This window comes from Symphodus melops (assembly GCF_947650265.1).
Source record: "Symphodus melops genome assembly, chromosome: 15".
NCBI lineage: Eukaryota > Metazoa > Chordata > Actinopteri > Labriformes > Labridae > Symphodus > Symphodus melops.
The window spans coordinates 5492008-5507703 of record NC_136705.1 but is presented as its reverse complement, the minus strand read 5'-3'; the positions used below and the strand labels follow the sequence as shown (position 1 = coordinate 5507703).

The 15696-nt window shown below is 38.0% G+C and overlaps 1 protein-coding gene across 1 annotated transcript in view; it reads right to left on the bottom strand.

Moving 5' to 3' along the window:
- Positions 1–15696, bottom strand: part of ret (ret proto-oncogene receptor tyrosine kinase) — a 42392-nt gene that overhangs the window by 5562 nt on the left and 21134 nt on the right. Inside the window, exons 17-24 of the mRNA XM_079362221.1 lie at positions 3815–4051; positions 3336–3629; positions 2819–3057; positions 2519–2714; positions 2242–2441; positions 1024–1306; positions 599–730; positions 91–201 (exon numbers count right to left, since the gene is read on the bottom strand). Of these exons, the coding sequence (XP_079218347.1) occupies positions 91–201; positions 599–730; positions 1024–1306; positions 2242–2441; positions 2519–2714; positions 2819–3057; positions 3336–3629; positions 3815–4051 (1692 nt within the window). The remainder of the gene's footprint in view (positions 1–90; positions 202–598; positions 731–1023; positions 1307–2241; positions 2442–2518; positions 2715–2818; positions 3058–3335; positions 3630–3814; positions 4052–15696) is intronic.

Below are 15696 nucleotides of genomic sequence, written 5' to 3'. Positions count from 1 at the left end.
TGTATATGTAAAAGAAGATGGGCATTGCAGCTTTTATATCTTTTCAGAAACACCTTAGTGTGATGAAAAGCATGGCACGTGTTCTCTTACTTGTACAGTCTTGTGGGCATATTGATGAATCTTTGCTTTCAACTGCATCACAAAAGCCATCTGGACACGTCTTTAGGTCAGGGGAGCAGGTCGAGTAATCTTCAGATATACCTGTAAACGAAAATGAGAGAAAAACTTCAGGAGGAAAACGTTACCTGACAAGAATTTTGTGTTGGCTTGTCTTAATGTTTGACTCAAAAAGACATGATGTGATTCACTGACGTTACTGGTGTAACAAAAAGTTGTTTTTGAGTTTTAATAAGGTAAGATATTATTCATTCATCTGGCAAGCGGAGAAATTTACAGCAGCAAAGCAGAATAGCAGGAAATCACACAGTGCAAAAATTAAAATAGATAAAAATACAAAAGTGTAGAAAAAAAATGCATCGGAAACAATAATTAAAGAACTAGTAAAATATGCATAAAAAAAGGAACAGTTGAAATGCTAGTGAGAGCCAGTAACTTAAAGATGTAAGTCTGTATAAACATATAAACAATATAAATGTACCTTTCTCATTGCCTTGTCTCCATTGGCATCTCCCTGTTGTTGCCCCAAGGCCTCGAACAGACTCGCAATCTCCACGACATCTATTTTCTGCACAGGACAGGAATTGCTGGTCCACCTGACTGGCCTTGTTGGCTATGTGCAAGAATGCAACAAACAGACATGATGAATCAAAACATTTAAAGAATGGAAATATGCAATGACTCAATGTGTTGCTTACTCCATATTGAATTAGAAAAAAACACTTTTCCTTGATCACTGTTTCAAAGAAAACTAGGGCTATTTATCTTGCCTTTTGCCTAAGCTCGGCACAGTTTAAAAATGTTGATTTAAGATGAGTACAGCTTTTATCATGAAGTGAAAAATTAGACTATTTCTTTCCTCAAATCTGTGAAATTGAAATTCGAGCTCAGCTGTGGGGGTCTCACCTTCACCATCCAGTATGATGTGGATCTGCGTGCTGGCCTCCAGCTGTGTGTGCTGCTCCTGAGCTACAACTAGATACTGCAAATCCTGGCACTCTGGCCTGCGCAGTGCCTCTGAGTCATTCACATAGAGCAGTCCCCACATCTCATCTGTGGCCTGGGTGATGCTTATAGCTGTGTAGCAGGACTGCACATCAGCAGACACATTCTTATCGGGCACCTCAAGCCGGTAAGTGACAGTGAATCCATCAAACTTCTGGCAGTTTTCCACGCAGACTCTGCCAACCTAAGAGGATATTTAACAAGCATTTTTTTATTAAACAACAATATTCAACTTGAGTATAATGCAACAACATTTAGGGACAGCTGTACAGGTGCTTGTATTCATGCACATAGGAGCTTAATAACGAAGTACTGCAGACTAAAACCTGTTTTTAGCTTTAAGCTAAGTCATATCACTGGACTGATAGAACAATGCTGTTGTTGCAGATTTTATTCAGTACAGAAAATATGAGACCCTCATAGGTCAAAAATGTCTGAACACTGCCATCTGATTTTCCAAAATGGCACCGCAGATGGTTATCACGGTACCACACTTTATTTTGTAGTTTTCTGCTCCCCTTCTCTGGTCTCATTTACCAGAGATGTATTGGACTGTTCATCTCAGCATTTTTACACTTCTCACCACCGCATTATTGACTTATTATTTAGCCATGTATATATTTGTTCTTCTGCTTATGTTTATATTTAATGTTATACTTTTTGTACATAGAGAGCACAGTGATTGTAGACAAATTCCTTGCATGCATGGCCAATAAAGCTCAGTTCTCTCTTTGTTCTTTAAATTTGACCTTTCAGCACAACTTTTAAGTATTTTTCAGCATATTTTGTTTGTAAAAATAATCTTGAAACATTTAATGTGATATACTGAACTGATATGTTGATAGTAGTTGTGGCTCATCTATAATCTGCTTTTACAAAAGCTTTCCTTTGAACTTTATGGGATCAGATCAGGGACCCCTTTGGGCCTCAGTGGGGTTATGCAATAGTCTAATGCTCTGTAAGAGCTTTTGGCTTCCTTGTTTAATATCAGCAATGAAAGAAAGTGTAAAAAAGTTTCTTCTTTTGACATTCCCATTGGCCTCAGAAAAGGTTTGTGATAAACGTCGAACCCACAGGCAGCTTAAATTAGGATCATAAAGGACTTGAAGGTAAAGTTACCTGAGCATAAGGAGATGCTCTGCGTGTCAATGTGAACATATGTGTGATGTTGGCAAAGTGTATCTGCACTGGTAAGATGGTGACATTGAAGTGAAGCAACACTGTTCCCTCTGGACCGGGGTAGGTGGTGTCATTGACCAGATAGTCCAGCTGGAGGGTGTGACTCTCCGTCACGTACAGGTTTCTCTTCAGGACAAGCTCTTAAATCAGAAGACACGAAACGTATGTTGGAGAAAACAGTGTCCATAAAAACACATACATTTAAAAAGTCACTTACGGTAGTTGTGAATGGTCTCACGAATGCCTCCATCAGCAGCTTTTTTTTCACTGAAGGTGCCTTTTACATCAAATGTTTCCTTTATCCATGGATCACTATTAAGCAAAGTTCCTACATACTTATTGTGACTCTTTTCTATTGTATAGATGGGGGTCAAATCCTTGTCAAAGACAAACAGTGTCCCGAATGAGCCACCCTGTGCATGGGGAAAAAACAGGAAAGGGACAATCTGTCAATCCTGATGTAAAGGACTACAACGTGTCCATCAAATACTCTCATGTATTGATTGATTTTTCTCACCTTTGTCCGATTAAAGCTGATGACAATATCTGCAGAGTCTGATCCATTCACAAAAGGTGCATTATCATCCTCATCATTGACAAAAACATCCAGTGATGTTTCCACCTTGGTGATGACTGTTTCTGTCCTTACTGTGCAAACCAGCAGGAGCCTGTAGCGTTCACTCTCTTCCCTGTCCAATGAAGCAGTCACCATCAGCTCTGTGGTGTTCTCATTGACAATAAATGGTGCTGGGGTGTCTGTGAACAAAAGAACATCCACCCACTGAATATCTTCAACTCACTAACTCAAAAATTACATCTAGGTGTAATGACTTGAGTTGACTAGAATTGACTATAGGAGAAAGTTAAAACTTTCAGCATGCTAAACAAACTTCAATTAAAGTCATAACAGACTAACAAAGCTTGAAGCAGCCAAAACTGACTGTTTAATTGAGTCATGGTGCATCTTATAGCTAAAGAATTCAAGTTTTATTTTCTCTTCTTTCGAATGCGTCGCTGTAATTTTTTTGTCTAACCTGATTCCACAGTATAAGATATGGTGTAATTTGGGCAGACACTGAGCCTGGTGAGACGTCTGAGTTGTCGGAGGGCCTCAGGGAACCTGTTTTCCATGATGTGTGGGTTGGAGGTGTCTCTATGTGGGAAGCAGAGTTCCTTCATGTCTGTCTGAGCACATTGAGGGATTGTGGCGTTGACAAAGTCCAGGATGATCCGAGGGGAGTTTCTGTTGCTGCACTGGGACTTTCTGGGGAAGCTCCGTGACACCATGACGTGCAGCAACAACTTCTTTACCGACCATGACTTTTGAGCTGAGGAGACACAGTAAAATCAAACAAAGGAAGCAGTTCCTCTACGTCAAGGTGTTTGAAAAACAATCACATGACGATCCTAAAGTCAAAGGCTTTATGAATTACAATTGCTCTCCTTTATGGCAGCTGTTGGCACTGAAATGTGAATATATATTAGCATTACAATGCTTGTATTCCACACTCACATAGTAATGCAAAATCGCTCTCCTCAAGGGTTTTGTTCAAGAATAGTATTCCAGTGTTGATGTCCAGATTGAACCAGGAGCTGTATGCTGGACGTCTGAGAGTGCACAGGTAGAAATGTGGCTGCTCTGATTGGCTGTCCAGCATGGCATGGACCTGAAGGACAGGAGTCCCTGCCTGCTGGCCAACATACACCGTCTCAATATACTCATTCTGAGGAAAGTACAGCCCAGTTGTTCCTGCAGAAATAAGACATGGAATGTTCAGATGTTAACAAAAACAGCCAACCAAGTGAGTCAAAAGATTTGATTATATTCCAATGAACAATGATTGCATTGTGAAAATAAAGCTCAGACTGTGACCTATTACACGACAGGATAATAGCATTAGACAGGCATCACACATCGCGTTGGTTGAATATCTGATAATGCTGTCAGAATACAGATTGAACATTTCCTCTTATATGTTCTCCATCTTCATAGTTGACAGAAATTGAAAGGAGGAGAGTAACTCTTCTAATCCATTTATGTTGCGTTCAAACCATGTGGCTTTTGATTCTCCTTGTTTTCACCTTGAGAAGTTTCATTACAAGCGATAACATGATATGTTGAGGAATTAATCATTATCTGCCATATGGGAGTATGGGAGCATGTCTGTTGTGGTAATCAATACAGGCGGAATGTTTTACAGGGAAATGGATACGTGAGTGTTTCTCCTGTAATTATATCCCTGCTGTGTTCCTCTTTAATGATGGTAGGTAACCATTTAGGGAAAGCACTAATGTCATTAGCAGGCAGCAAAACTTGATTTTCTATTTCTGTTGTGCAGTTGAGTCCACTGCTCTGGTTTCAGACATTGATTGAATTTTGTGGGGGTTGGATGATAGGAGGCCTGGCTGATGGATAAATTAAGGCTGTCCTTCCTGAAGGATGTACACACACCCAGGAAAGCTGCAGCCCTTTAAAGAAAAGTCTTCAGGGACAGAAACAAACACCAGGCTGCATATTTGTTGCTTTGATGGAGGGATTCAGTTTTATGACTGAGGTTTAAGACATGATTTTCCATTTAATAATTGAACGCAACCCTGTTAGAACCTTTCAGACTTGAAAATGTCTTTTGGGCCTATTTGGCTAAGATTTGATTTGCACACTTTGTTGGTGTTGAATGTCTTGAAAATGTTTTCTATTCATAGCTGTCAAAAACAGTCAACTGTCTGCCACAATTCTTGTATCTATATTTAGACAGACAGCAACATAAAAAATATTCTAACAAAGATAAGATAGAGTTAAAACAAATATGGGTAGAATTGAACAAATCCTGGGAAATAATGGAATGAAAAACTATGCCTATGCCTGTTTAGATAATTTATATTTAAACAGGCATGGGCATCGCTTGAGCATCAATATTATGGTTATTTATTTATTAGATCTTAGAGACTACAAATCAGAAAGCATCGAAAAAGGCAGATGATTTGCATTACTAAGACAAATTCAAAATGAATCAGGTGAATTTAGAATTGCATCATCAGTATCAAATTTGATCACGTAGCATTGAAAATACTACAAATTATATAATGAAGTTTGAATAGCGAAAGAAAAATGTTTTGGATATTTTTAATTTGAAAAGATCAGGCATGATACATTTTAATATAATCTCTTAGTAAAACTGCTTTATTCTTCAAATAGCCACTAGGTGGAGCCATTATCTTACACACAGAGCCAAAGAAAACTGCAGCGTTTTCATGAGGCTGCTTTGATACACATTAGATGAGATCATAGGCTCCTGGATCCAGTTGCATTTTAAAGAGCCAGGACAACACACACACACACACACACTCTCTTTTCTTTCGACAGAAACAAAAAAAAAACATATTTAATGAAAACATTATAATTAAGACAGCAGATCAGTAAACAAAAGGATGCGCCCAATGGTAACTAAAAACTTTAAAAGCGATGGCCTTGGCTGCAAGCCATTGTGGCTGGAATCACAAAGCAAATACAAAATTGTATTCATCATTCAAAATTTCATTTCTTTTAAGGAGTGATGCCAATCAAAAGCCAGTCATTTATATCAAAACCAATTAAGTTAATGGATCAAGCAGGCCTCCCTTTTAGCATGACTCACCTTCCTTGGTTTCCCTGAAAGATGTGCAAGAAAGACGGAAATACTAACACTGATGACGTTTACCGGTAACTGGATGTGTGGATATATTCAAGCATGGCAGTTTTAATTACATTATTATTATTAGCTCTCACACCTCTGTAACAACCATGTAACAAGTACACTATTTGGAAACAGCCAAACCCCTTTAACTCAAAGTGAGAAAACAATAACATCATAAGGGCACCAACAGCCTTAGAATCCCACAATACTGATACTGAAACAAGCTGTAGTATTGTTATTTTGCAAACAAAGATAGTGTTTGAACAAGATGACTGTGTTTACAACAGATATCATGTATGCAGTAGGCAGTGAATTTTTCATCTGAAAAAACGAACAAACAAACAACAACAACCCAGTTGTAAACCCCCTTAGTCATATGTACACATCATTTTCTTCCCATTAGCCTTTGATGTCAAATCTTTCATGTTTCAATTTCATTAAACTGTTGAAAGGCAGAGAGGACACATGCTCATCACAGAACCTGAAATCATGTGCTCAGTCAGCCAAGGTGAGTCGAGGACGGGCTCAGAGCAGATAGGGTGGGGTGCCCTTTCTGTTGTCCCAGACAAAGACAAAAACTCAATTAGCTGAATGTGTGCTTCGGATGATAGATTAACCAGCTATGAGCTCATGTGCTACACTAACCCAAAGGCTTGCTAATTTAACTTACACATCCTGTATGAAAGTCTCAAAGAATCAATATCAGAAGTCTCACCCAGACATCCTCACCGAGCAGCCATGTCAGCGGCGGAGAAAACTATGAAAACTGTATGACAATTTTTTTCTCAATAATCTTGTTCATAAACAGGAGCTTGTATGCTAAGAGCTCAGTTGTATGCCCTTTCTAATCCCAAGGTCAATTTGAACTGCAGCTGTCTCTGGTAACAAACAACCATGTAACAGGCTAATCAATAACTCAACTAATCATTGATGATGCTGATTGTTCTCCACTGACAAGACTAGAGCAAGGCTGATGGCTGCATGCATTAAATCCTCTCTGATTCATATGATGAAAACACTTGGGTAATTGCATAGCCACATGATTATAACATCTCCTGCACATATCTCATTTCATGGCTAACATAACAGTTTAGTATGCATCGACATGCATTTAAGAATAATCGGACAATAATTACAAAGCAGTTGCAGTGAGAAGTATTTCAGAGTATTGTACCTATTTAGATCAAGTTAATGCAAATTCAATGAATGTTACTTCACTCTGAAACTGTTTTTTTTCTGCTTCCAAAGACATAATAATTATTGGAACACACTCTTCAAGGACTCAATTAACCAAAATGCTGAACTCGGTTTTATTTCAATTTGTAAAAACACTAATAATCAAAATCGCCTCTTGGTCTCCATGTGCCATTATGAATGATTGCTTTGTCATAGCAATCCAGATCCAGAATTAATATAGTCTGGAATGTGATTCTTGCAATCTCTAAACAACATAGTGTAATAAGGAAATAAAGTAATTTCCCATCATGATGATGCATTCAACAAACTTTTCATCAAAGCAACACTATATTTGATCGCAATTCAGAGAAAGGAAGTCAAGCTCCAGGTAGATTACTTTGAGTGGCATGACGCATATCGTAACATCCTAATCAATAACCCTATAATGTAATCAAATTACCTCTTAGAGAATATAAGAGCTGAGATCCAACTATGTTCACCAGTCATTAAGAAATCTAATAGATCATCCCCTAAGGGGTTAGCTAACCTACAAATGCAGTTTAAGAATTCCTGTGGGAATGAGAGTGTATCTAAATTAAACATGTGGTAAATCATAGAGCTCGAGACAATGTTTGATGATGTAGTCATTAGACTTATTTGACAAAACATCCCTGTTCTGAGTGGATCTGATCAGATTTATAGACAACACAAGTATTAGTCAAATACAGGCAGTAGCTGCCTGAGACTAAATACATCTAACCAACAGGTTGACTTTGATTCTGTCCACTTTTTCGCCATTCTCATCATGCCAAATTGTTCACTAAATAATAACAATAACATTGCGATGATTTGCAGTTTTTCAAGCAAATTATGGCCACCCTGTTCTTGTTTGCTGTCCCTTTTCCTGCCTCTTATCCCATTTCCCTCTATCCCATTTTCAAGGCCGGCACAGTTTTGGTAGATTGCAGTTCATCATGAGCCCGGATTTGCTAAAGATTTCTGCCTTTTTTTTTTTCTTGACACTGTAACTTCTGCTAAAATATTGCATGAATGCTATAAACGCTCATGATGGATTACTGCTGGCTCTTTGTAATATAGCAATGAGGAAGGTCTTTGACCTGCTTTTTGTAAAGTGTCTCAAGATAACACTAGTTATGAATTGGCGCTACACATATAATAAAGATTGATTGATTGACTATCATAGTTTGGAATGCTAACATTTGCTTATTGGCACTAAGCACATAGCATGTACAGCTGAGTTTGATGGGAATTTGAAGACCGTAAACCACTTCAAATAAATTATGGGACTATATTTCCACTTTGCAATTTAACAGATGTTTTCTTTTTTCAAATCAACTGACACAACATTGTTAAGATGACTTGTGTGATTTGCTATTTGATGTTTCACACAACGGTATATCATCAGCTGCCATATATGGTTATACAAAGAACATGATCAGGTATACTACATTATAGAAACATACTGGGTGCAGATCTTCCAGCACATTTTTAAGTGAAGCTCTCAAAATGTCTGAAACTATTAGCGAGAGTCAAAGGCAAAATCCTTTCCAATATGTTTGTCCTCTTCATTAGTAAATGATCCTTGATGATGATGATTCCAGGGTGGGATTAAAAAAAAGTAACTATAATGTGAATTATATTTCAGGTGAAACTTTACATTTTTTACTCACTGTATACTGTTAGCATCAACATCTTACTGAATCATACACTATGGCCACCTATATCCACTTCTGCAGAAACACAACCAGTGAGATTAAATTAGCTGGGCTTGTTCTTTGTTTTGTTCGTTGTTCCAAATGATGGGTCAAACACAGCATGCATCGCTAGGCGACTGGAAAATAACTTGTCAAGACCCATGTGAAACGAGAGGACTAAATGCCCCAGGGGCGAAATCTCAATCAATGTCTCTTTGTCCTTTCACCACAGCAAATTAGATTATATCCGTGCACTAGAGGGAAGTGTGACCCTGAACTGACTAGAGGATCAGGCACAGAGCTTTGACAGGTAGGAGCAGCATCCGTGCAACGCAGCATCACTAAATGATTGTTATCAGTTAGAGGTTGGGAGCAAGAGTCTAAGCACTGGCAGTGGTCTAATAATGAAGGCGCCCATCAAGCTGATATGATATTTACAAAACAGTCTGTTCTGGAAAAAATATTTATAATGTTATTTTAAATACATCATGGTAAATATTTTTTTGCAAATTTGCATGGAAGTCAAAATGTAAACCTTGAAATGATGAAATTGTGATAAATCTTTGAGGGATGATGTAAGTTTTTTACAGACTCTCTCAGTAGGAATTAGCTTCATTTACAGAAGACAGCATATTTGAATCTGAATTATTATATCATGAAAAACTATCTTTGATAGGTCTTGCAATTGTAGCTTACTTTCTTCTTTCTCAAGGACTTGAAATGACAGGGTGAGATATGGGTTTAAAATCCTTCAACTTTAAAAAACTAAACACCAACTTGTGCCTGTGTCATAGACCAGTGATGCAGATTTCTTATTGCTTTTCACAGATGATTAAGGGGAACCTCTTCATCAAATAATGTTTTATCTTGATATTTACCAATTATATTAAAAGAGAGGTGGTGACAGTAGGAGTGGAAAACTGTCAAGATTTAATGCAACCATGAACAGCACAAAACAAAAGCTTTACGACGTCATAATTTAATGAGGAGCTAAATCAAATAGCAACACAAATCACATGAGATTTATTGGTCTGGCCCTTTTCAAAAGCAAAAGATGCTGATGAAACTGATTGTTCTGAAGCAAGGACATAGAAAACCAGCAGCAGACCCTGGATTTCTATGAGCTTGTAGCATTGTGAAGGGGGAATGCTTTCCTAAGATTTTGAAAAGCATGGTAAAGCTAAAGGTCACAATGGAAGACAAACAGATCCATATTTTTATGTGAAAACATGTGTGCCTCTTCTTGGGGGAATGATTAAGTAGACAGAAGTGTTTGTAAAAATGATTTGCTCTATTTCGATAAAGGCTTTCCCCGAGTTTAGTCGTGACTGGTACAATTAAATTTTAACTTTCAGTATTGTGTTTACCTACGGATTAACCAGTCCATAAGAATCACCCTATGCCTCCATTTAAAACGATACACATTTTAAAATTCTCTCTAGATCTACAGTATAATCCAAAAGCTTCTTGGCGACATCAATTTCTCAACATCCTGAGATTGAATCCAAAACTAAAACCATTCTGATTAATTTCAGTCTTTTTAAGTGCAGTGAAGAACTGTATTGTTCTTGATGGCTAACAGCAGTCCAAAATGTCCTCCAAAAGAAGAACTTAGTCAGCAAGAACATGTACTCTCAGCTAAATCAATCAGATGTGTTGCTTTCAGGGAAGTTAACGTCAAACCCGCAATTTAAATGGTGTGTTCAGTCTTGTAACAGGCGATATTTTCCCAAACAAAACAAACAGCCTGTGTTTGCCCAGAGATAGGAGCAGCTGCTGCACACCTGCCTGCAGCTTTCCTCGTCCCCTCTCTGAACAAGTGTAGGTCTTTTGTTTTCCATCGAGGCAGGTGAGGGGTTCCACTGTTATGTAGGGTGTAGATTTCTGCGATCCATTTTATTACCATTATGACCATGACACACAAAATCTGCTATGCTCTACTATGGTCAACACAAAAGATCAGATGAATAGCCAGCTTTAATGAAAGTATGTGCAGAACAATGAAGAAGAGGGATTTCAATATGGTATCGGACGATCATGTTTGTAGGCGTGATCTTAAAATCGATCAGCCCCTTTCCACTGAGAATTATATCTGCTTGTCATGTTGGAAATTTACCAGAGAAAAGACACGCCATGGCACCTTGTAATTTGCATTTATAAATTCATCAACACTTCTGGAAAACAACTTTCCTGGGCAATTAGGCAGACTTGGTTTGTTGATACTTTAAGGCCACTTTTGCAGTCATGTAACAGCACTGACCAATTAACATTAAACTAACACCCTCATTTCAAACAGCTCTTCAAGTCTGTGAGGATAATCTCACTCTAACCCTCTTCATCGACAGTTTTATGGCAGCACTACAAATGTTTTCTGTCAAGACTATTTCCAAATCCAAAAAAAAAATTCAGGTTTTCCACAAAGTTGGATATATTTGTCCAACCCTCACATCTTACATACTTGCTGCATTTGGATTTGCACGCTCCTGAGCGATGAGAGACAATTTAAATATAGCTTGCATGCAGGAGAGTGTTGGTACAGTTGGGCTCTGGGCTTGTGAATGGGATTATGATATTATGATATATGGCTGTATTCATTTGACCAACGTGGCATACCATGCATAACAGCCAGTTGCAGTCCATGTATCACTTTGTGCAACACAAAACAGGGCTGGTATTGGTTTCCATGTGTTTTCAGATAATAGAATCAGGAAAAACTCCTCTTCAGGTAGCCACAATTAAGCATGGAAATTTGATCTTACATATTAAACAAATTTTAAACATATTTCACCTTTGACATCTACACTCAAAGTCAGCTGGCTTTGCCTGTTGACGCCCATATAATCTTTCCTTTTCTGTATTTTCTCTTAATGTCTCCCCACACACAAGAAAATTCAAAGGGGGCAGAGGAATGTAAAAGTAAAGTATGCTACTGAGCAAAACCTGTGGTTAAAATATACAGTGAAAAGGAACATCTACTGCATAGTAGGCTACATGAATTTTGGGCATGTCTTCATACTTAAAAACGTAACATTGATCCTTTAACCACCACCCACAGTGTTTTAAATGCAGTTTTGGGGCAAGCAGTTGTTAAATTGGAGGAGAACTTACTGATTTTAAGGAATAGGCCCATACAGTCCAATAATTGATGTATTGTTTTAAAGTAAGACAAATGTTTAAAAAAAAATCTGTATTTTATCTATTTCTATTAATTTTTGAAATATCTCAACAGAGGTTGAATGACAGCATGAATTTAAAACTGTTACCAGCTTGAGCCCCTTCAGCTTGAATGCAACCTAATGCTGATGATGAACCTTACCTTCCAGCAGCAGCAGCACCACCACCATCACCACGGTGTTTCCGCGAGAGAAACCACAACTTGACCACATACTCGCGAACCATAAGTGAAAGTTTGTCAATGAAAATGCGTTTGAAAAAAGTTCCTTCGAACCACGATACAAAAAAACCCCAAGCCGATAAAACAAAATACGTTGCATAAACCAGTGGCCGTTTTCTTGGCTCCGGGTATCCAGATGAAGTCCTCAGTGTCCCACGGACGCGCTGCTGTGTGCTGCTGGGCTGGCTGGTTGGCTGGCCGGTGAGGGGGCGGGGAGGGGGGGACTTCACTGCCTCACTAGGCTACTCACTGCCCCGCTGCTTCCGCAGCAGAGCAAACAGGAAATTTAAGAGCAACATGTAACAGCAGACTTTAGACTTTAGACTTTTTATTTTATTGTCCCCGAGGGGAAATTCTTTTTCACCAGTATACAGTTTTAAGGACAGCGCGCCGACAGAGGGTGAACACAGGGAGATACATGTGGGACAACAGGACATACAGTGCATATGGTTATGGGGGGACCGGGGTCAGTCATCTCATTAACACTCTGCAAAGGGATGATTAGTTGTTATGATCTTGAATTGTTTGGTACATAAGGCGTAGGCACTGGTTTAAATAAGATAGTTACTTTAATCACCATTTTGTTATCACAGCATAGTTATAATTTATACATGATATTTAGTAATTATTGTAGTAGTTTTTCACCTCACCATGTGACTTCACCATGAAATTATACATCCTATAATTTGACTTTATTTTTTTTTAGAACAAGGCTTCAGACAGTGGCCCATCATCAAACTCTGCAAAGACTAAAGTTGACAGCCATTCACTTCATTTTGCTAGCCCTAAACCCCATGGATATTCAAATTTCACAAAAAAAATAGGAGGTAATTATCATGTTTACGTCCTCATATTTTGTTAATAGAGCTGAACTGCAAGATCAACTGTGCTTAATGTATGACCTTTCCCTGACATGTCTTAAGAGTGTGTCCAAGAGGGCTGTGTTACAGTGAGAGATCTCTCTGTGACTGGATGGTGTGGAGTGATGCATTGCTGCAGCCTCAGGGCAGGACACCAGTCAATCTAACAGCAATAGTTCCAATCAATGTCTCTGCATGGAGTAACAACAGTGGAGCTCACAGGGCTGCACAGAAAACAGAAGGGCATCTTAGCAGCTTCCAAAATGTGAACTGTGTGGAAATGATCATTTTCATTGTTAACATTATTGCACATGGTTTCTGGTTTACTACATTAGTGTCATAGTATCCAAATGGCTTTTACAAAAGTACATCTTTTATTTCTTATCGGTAAGAAAGTTGAGTTATTAAAATTTGAGAAGCAACCATGACTATAAAGAGAAAAGAAGAACAAAATAATCATGAACTTATGAACCCTGTAGCCTACTTATGTGTGATCGGTTTATTCTAGAGTTGCAGATTTAATGTTGCATATCCTAACAGTATGGTAACTCTTGTAATTCTTGAATTGTGCTGGTATAACAACATGCTGAAAATAAACAATGAAATCTAAATAATACCCAGTTTTAGATCAATTTTATGCATTTTCAGGCACAAAAAACAATACTGTAACTTTTGTATTCAACAATAAAGTTTTATTTCAAACCCTTTGTTTAAAAAAAAAGAAGAGAAATTACATAAAAAATGTAGCAGTCATAAAAATCAGAACATGTTGACCTTCCCCAAGACAAAATGTTTCAGTAAAGATGGAAAATGGTTACAACAGTGATACTCATATGTTCACCCACACGCTACATTATAAGAAGAAACAGAAATAAGGAAAATAATGCTGTAAGAGACCAAGAAGTCTGGATTAGCAAACAGTTTTTGGTATAACTCTTTGTAGAATGAGGAATGCAAAATCTCACAATGATAACTAAACTAAATGGTTATACTTAAAATCAAAGCATTATCATTGCACATGAATACACTACAGATACTTAAGGTCATTGGTGGTGAGTATGTATTGATTTGTTTTTGTTCATATACAAGAGATGCTGATAAGACTTTCCGTTGCTGGCACAGTAGTTGGGAAAAGCCATTATGGACTTGAGTCCTGTTCAAAAAAGCAAAGATGTACCTTTGGGATTCAAACAATAACATCTGTTTATAAGACAATTACCAAAACCACTACAAAATACACACAATGTTATTACAGCTTCTGAGGAGGGTGTAATATGATTTGTTTCTGGAAGAAGAGCATGGTGCAGTTTCATTTCATTAACTCGATGGTTCTTTCATGACACCACCTGACCATAGGCTGACGGCACACTTAGAAGTGTTGTGCATTCTACAGAAGGATCCATAAATAACGTAACCACATTGTCAACCAAATGGAAAAAAATAAAACCGATGGGGTAAAAATAAACTATTGTTTTAGAAGGTAAGTATCATTGTGGGCTAAATCTGTAAAAAAAAACAAAAAAAAAACAATCTGGCCACTGATGAATTTAATTTTTGTAATTTCCCTGATTTCCAATACATTAAGTGCAAGAGGTTTCAGTCCCCCTGATGACACTCACTGTGAGCTGCTCATCTTGACCCCTATAAAAGTACTGTTGCGAGGGCAGCAGATGGTACTGGCACACAAACACAGAAAAGGCGTGACCATGGCAACAGACTCATAATGGCTGGCCTTGTGTGTAGTGGAATCACTCAACCTAATTTGTTAAGTACCACCTTGCTATATTTGATTTAATAAGTCTGTTTGGCTCACAAAAAAGGTGGTATCAAATAAATCCTCAGCTGACAATGGGTCAGTTATCTTGTTTAGAAACCAAGTGACGTTTAAATTGGTTTCGCAGATGAAGGCATACTTGCAGCTTTTAAATTAAAATAAAGTCTTAGAGTAGTTCCTCTCATCTGCTTGTACCTCAAATAGACTGGATATTAAATCAGTAGAAGTCAGTACAATGAAAGTGTTCAGGTGTGAATTTATGAATAAATTCATGAAACGTCTTTTAAAGTCCCAGAGATATATTCTTTATGCTTATACACAATCACATCAAAAATTATGGTTTTAACAGAGTGCAAACTGTACTTGAGATCTTGGTTTATATTTTGAGAAAGAAATTCTTCTTGTACAGCAGGTAAGCAATAAGTACCCACAGTCCAGTTCCCCACAGGCTTTGAAGGAGCCATTCCCAGTGGCTTTCCTGGAAGCGCATCTCCCAACTGAAGGGGAAGTAAAAACCAAGGAGAGAGTGGCCGACATATACAAAGATAGAGTTCATCCCTTTGATGGAGAGAAGAACATAAAAGTTGTTAAAACAGGATATAATATTAACCACTGTTAAAGCATAGCTCTGCAATACAAATCAAAGGTACTTCATTCTTGTTCATACTGCAGACTGTAAGCTATGTCAGCTGGCAAGTTCTCCCTGAAATACATCACTATGCTGTTTACTATCAAATCTTACAAAGGGCACTGTTCATGTCTGTAACTTTGGTCAGCATCTATTGGAGATTAAAAATCACTT